Below are 5219 nucleotides of genomic sequence, written 5' to 3' on the forward strand. Positions count from 1 at the left end.
GACATGCCTCACTTTGGCCTCGGCAATTGGTGGCCTTAGACCGAGTTTTATTCTAGTTGTGATTTTCATCTTTAACATGATCACACAACCTACTCAAGAATCATTTGCGATTTGGGGGAGGGCGAGATGCATTGGACCTACATGATAGTCTGTTGGATGCAATCATGTGTTTGTCATGTCCGATTTACAGGTGAATAATTCCCTGTTTTGCAAATCTCATTCACTAAAGCAGATATGTTTATTAAAGTGTACGATTGTAGAAAATGAGAATCTTGGTTTTAGTCTAGATTTTATGTACCAAGTGTGATGTTGTGAAAAAGAAGATTGAGTATTGATAGGAAGATTTTTAACTAGAGATTTAATACTCCTATGTCAAGATTTAATTACTCCCTTCGATCGATACTCCGTTTGAGCGAGAAGTAGTATAAATCAGAGGGAATAGTATCATTTCCGGCAGGAATATTTTGGGTCCGTGAGTGGTGTTGGTTTATTTTAGGACCATCAAGTGTATAGGTTCATCATGGTAGCGATGCTGCCAATGAAGGGCCTCATCAGTGGTAGCTTTATTCATGAAACTAAACCTCATGTTGAGAAGACCAATGATGGAAACACCGGGCCCGTCAATGGTGAGTAGTACTACTGACATGTTTTTCTTGCTTGTCAAGTGGTGAACAATCGGCAGCGTGTTGTTTTAGAGTAGCCGTTTTTATCTTTAGTTTTTAACACATTTTCTAAAATTGTGTTTTAGCACGTTCCATCCATCCATTCTAGGTAATTTTTATGTAGCTCTGTTTTTCTTCTGCATGAATAATGGGTGATGACATTGATGCTCTTCGAGGAGCGCCAACGCTGCTTCGAACTTTTTATTTAACAAATGGCGAATAATATTCATGTGTGCATGGTTGGATAGGTCTCATGGAGTAATCAAATTGCCAAGAAAGTCAATCTCCAAATACAAGACGCCAATGCATATGTGTAGCAGTTTTGGGCTGGATTTGGTGGGAGATTGGGTTCACATGAACGCTACCCAATTTGATTATCCAGCTTGCATGCGTGTCTATACTCTATGACAAAAATGAAAATTTAAGGTAAGACATATGGATCACCCAGATATGGCCCCTTCCCCTATTCTTAGCACCAGACCCATAATCCCTGTGTTGTGTGTGAGAGATCACCAAGCCACATGCATACCCATCTATAGACAAGCTACATGCAAAAGAAAGAAAGAAATATACATACTACAATTCCCAAAACTGTCACATTGCTACTTAATTGGCACACATGCAAATTAAGGAGGTGTGCAATGTGTTTGGCCAGGGAGATTAAGAATGGATTGTCCTCACGCCTGGATCTACACATGCTGCCGAGGCGGCTTGTAGGCCTCTCTTTAGGGCAGGAAAGGGTATGATTAGGTGCAAGAGCGGCTTTGCATTTGCTGCTCACTTGAGTGTGGTGGTTGCTGTGTGGATAGAGACCCTTATCCAGGCCCTCCTAATCTCTCAAGTTTAGGACCTTGTTTTATGGGGCACTGCCCTAGTTAGGCAGGGCAGTTCAAGTAGAACCCTCCAAGCACCACAACCTTTTATAGTTAGTACGTACACACTCTAAAAATTAATGGATATTGCTTAAAGTTCAGCTGGCGAGCCACACTTTAGTGCTTTGCTTCTACAATGTTCCTAATGAAATAATTAGTAGTAGCATTACATGAATTTGCCACTGAAACAAAATTAAGTCACTGCACATATCTTTAACCTCTCAATTATTCACCTACAAAATGAGTGCATAAGAAAATAAGCACTCTTTCAGTTGGAACAAACTCTAGTTGGGCACTACATTACACAGACTCAGGTTCCCTTAGTTCTCTGATGATTTGGTAGGATATGTAGAATAACTAACTAATGTTGACTCGGCTTGGGAGAAAGTTATGCATACATATATGCACTGGTCCAATCATATGCACAAAAAGCGTGCTTTAGTGGTTGGCATTTGCATTTGTTACATACTTTGGGTCAGTTGGTTCGATCTTCGATTGTTCTTTGGCAATAATATATGAAATTGATGTGAGTCTGTGCCCTAGTATCTCTTGCACCGTCCAATTCCAAGTTAAACCAACCCCCTCATTAGCTATCAAATCAAAGGGTGTACCTGCTACTACTACTACTACAGTGTTAGTAGTACTACTTACTTGTGCTGGACAAGGAATGCAATTCAAGTGGTGCAACTTGACAGCTAGCTTGCTCAAGGATCAAGTAGTATTCACTGGAGTAGTTACTATTGCTAGGGTGAATATACAAAATTCTCCAAGGTGTGGTAATTAGTCAACACCCGAGGGCATCCTGGTCATTTTGGCATGGGGGTGGAAAGTCCCCTTATATATACCCTGCAATGGCAGGGAGTGGGTTGGTGCAATCAAAAGTCGCCAGCAACTATCTCTTCTTGCTTCATTCGGTCTCTAGGCGGCTAGCCATTACGACAACTCATCCAGATATATATAGTTAGTAGTACTAGCTAGCAAGCAAGGTACTAGCTGGGTGTTGTCCATGGAGGAGATGGGGCAGGAGAGCAGCAGGTATCCATGGCAGGACTACGACCTCGGCTTCGGGGAGGAGCTCATGAGGGAGCTCCTCGACGAGACGGCGGCGGCGGCACCGTCGCCAACACCAACGGCGGCCGGCGCTGGTTGCGCTGATAATTCTTCTTCTTCCAATAAGGGGATTGGTGATGATGAGGAGGAAGGTGGGGAGGGGCCGGCGGGTAGGCGCCGGGAGTCCATGGTGAACAGGCTCATGTCCACGGTCTACTCCGGGCCCACCCTCAGCGACATCGAGAGCGCCCTCTCCTTCACCGGCGCTGGCGCCGGCGACCCGCTGGACGGCCGCGGCAAGTACCACTACACCCCCTCCAGCCCAGTGTACGCCCCTCGTCGTATCTATCTATGCCAAGAACAACCATGTACTCCGTACAAATATTCGTAGATGCAAGCTCAATTTGGAGATACATCTGTATGAAAATTCAGGGTTTTCTCGCCGGAGAAGGTGCTGGGCAAGATGGAGAACAAGTACACGATGAAGATCAAGAGCTGCGGTAACGGGCTCGCCGACGATGGGTACAAGTGGAGGAAATACGGCCAGAAAGCCATCAAGAACAGCCCCAACCCAAGGTAACTACTACTTTATCTGTTCACTTTTCAAGTATTCACCATGGTGTAACTTCCAGTATATATTTATCTGTTCACTTTTCAAACATTCACCATGCATGGTGCAACTTCCAGTTGACATATATACGAGAGACAGCGTGTATACATATTTATCTGTTCACTTTTCAAACATGGGTGGGTGAAAGGTACATGACGTCGCAGCTAGTAGCTAGCCCAAATGAGACAAACTCCAAGCTTTGGAGCAATTACTTTGGTGAACCAAATAGAGGAAGAGCTAGCTATGCACTGTCCTTACTTAATTCCACAACCGAAAATTCCCATGACAGCAGCAATAATCCTCCTCTACAGCTTGCATGCCACAATCCATATATAGCCATGGACAAAGTTTATCGGTTGCATGCATGCATGCAAGTAAAGGGTTTACAGAGGTGGAGTGGCTGAGTAGGTAGGTGTGTGTGTGCTTGCAGATGGAATGTTTATTAATTGCAACCTTAAATACTTAGCCCCCACAAGTTGCCATGGAACGGTCGAGCTAGCTGCCTAGAGCTGTCTCCATGACAACAACCGGCTAATTTTGCAAGAAAACGATAGTGGAGTATGTAATTTTTCTACTTCTTAGAAATAGCTTTTGAAAATTTCAGTCACCTAAATTGCACACTACTATTATTAATTACAGTGAATTAGTGCATAGTAGTACTAATAGTGTGCATGAAATATTTACTATGTATTGAAAATTTTGCTGGTGGTAATAACAAATGGTAACTAAATTGATGTGAACATGGCAGGAGTTACTACCGGTGCACGAACCCGCGGTGCAACGCGAAGAAGCAGGTGGAGCGCGCCGTCGACGAGCCGGACACGCTCGTCGTCACCTACGAAGGCCTCCACCTCCACTACACCTACTCCCACTTCCTCCAGCACCAGACCACACCTCCACCCGCCGCCGCCGTCGCCGCCTCAAGCTCCAAGAAGCCCAAGCTGCACCCCGCAGCGGGCGCCATTACAGACTCCCACCACCCCGGGAGCGCCCCTGTGACAACAACCTCGCCGCCCTCTGCCGCCGTCGTCCCTGCCGGCGCCGGGGACAGCAGCGGCGACAGCAGAGGGAACGTGTCAGCCGACGCGGGCTTCCTGCTGGAGCACGCGGTGCCCAACTGCTCGTCGTATCTGTTCGACGGCGACTTGTTTAGTGATGCCGGTGAGGAGCGGCGGATGCCAAGCGACGCCGGCGGGCTCCTGGAGGACATGGTGCCTCTGATGGTCCGTAGGCCTTCTTGCAACTCGGCGACCACGACGGCCAGCTCGTCGACGGCGGTCGGCTCGCCCGCGGCGCCTGTGTCCTCGCCGTCCCCCTCCACGTCGTCCGTGTCCTGGACCCCCGCGTCGCCGTACATCGACATGGCCATCCTCTCCAACATCTTCTAGCTAGTAGCGTAGTGTCAACTTGTCCATCACGATGATCCGGAGCAATTTGGCTCCAGGCATATCGGATTATCTGTGCATGTGCATGCAAGCGTGCAAGGTGCGCGCACGAAGGGTGTGTGATTAGTAGTACCACTATTATACCAGCTACTAGTATAGTAGTAGCATCTTGCTAAGATAGTTGTGGCTTAATTACTTTACTCCCAAAATAAGGAGGATTTGTATGTGTTGTGTGAGTATAGTATGATTGTTATTAGTAAGTATAGGTACCGGTGGTGGGCGTTGAATGAATAATTGTGTGCATGATGTGAGTAACAATACTCATACTTAAGGTGTGCATGGATGGCAGATGTAAATGTGTGTAGCAAATATAATCGTCAGTGAAGATGGTGAGATATGAAGTGTGTTGATATTTCTCTCTTTGTTTTACCTTTTCACTGGACATGAGTTTCTCCTCTTCAGGGCACAGTTGATCATGTTGTTCTGTTATTATTTTGCAAACTTTCTAAGGACCGGTTCAGAAAACCTTGCGGTTTTGGAAAACATCAACACGGTTTCTTTTCTTTTATTTATGTATTTTCCTTTATCGATTTTGTTATGATTTTTTACTTATGGGTTTCTTTTTTTCATGGTTCTTTTT

The 5219-nt window shown here is 45.8% G+C and overlaps 1 protein-coding gene across 1 annotated transcript; it reads left to right on the plus strand.

The window, feature by feature from the left end:
• The first annotated feature begins 2416 nt into the window (after positions 1 to 2416).
• On the plus strand, positions 2417 to 4967 carry LOC123441164 (WRKY transcription factor WRKY28-like). Its single transcript, XM_045117668.1, has 3 exons — positions 2417 to 2911; positions 3017 to 3160; positions 3943 to 4967. Exons 1-3 carry the CDS (start codon positions 2541 to 2543, stop codon positions 4580 to 4582), a joined length of 1155 nt encoding a protein of 384 aa, XP_044973603.1. The 5' UTR covers positions 2417 to 2540; the 3' UTR covers positions 4583 to 4967.
• The last annotated feature ends 252 nt before the right edge of the window (positions 4968 to 5219 follow it).

The sequence above is a fragment of the Hordeum vulgare genome, chromosome 3H (assembly GCF_904849725.1).
Source record: "Hordeum vulgare subsp. vulgare chromosome 3H, MorexV3_pseudomolecules_assembly, whole genome shotgun sequence".
Taxonomy (NCBI): Eukaryota; Viridiplantae; Streptophyta; class Magnoliopsida; order Poales; family Poaceae; genus Hordeum; species Hordeum vulgare.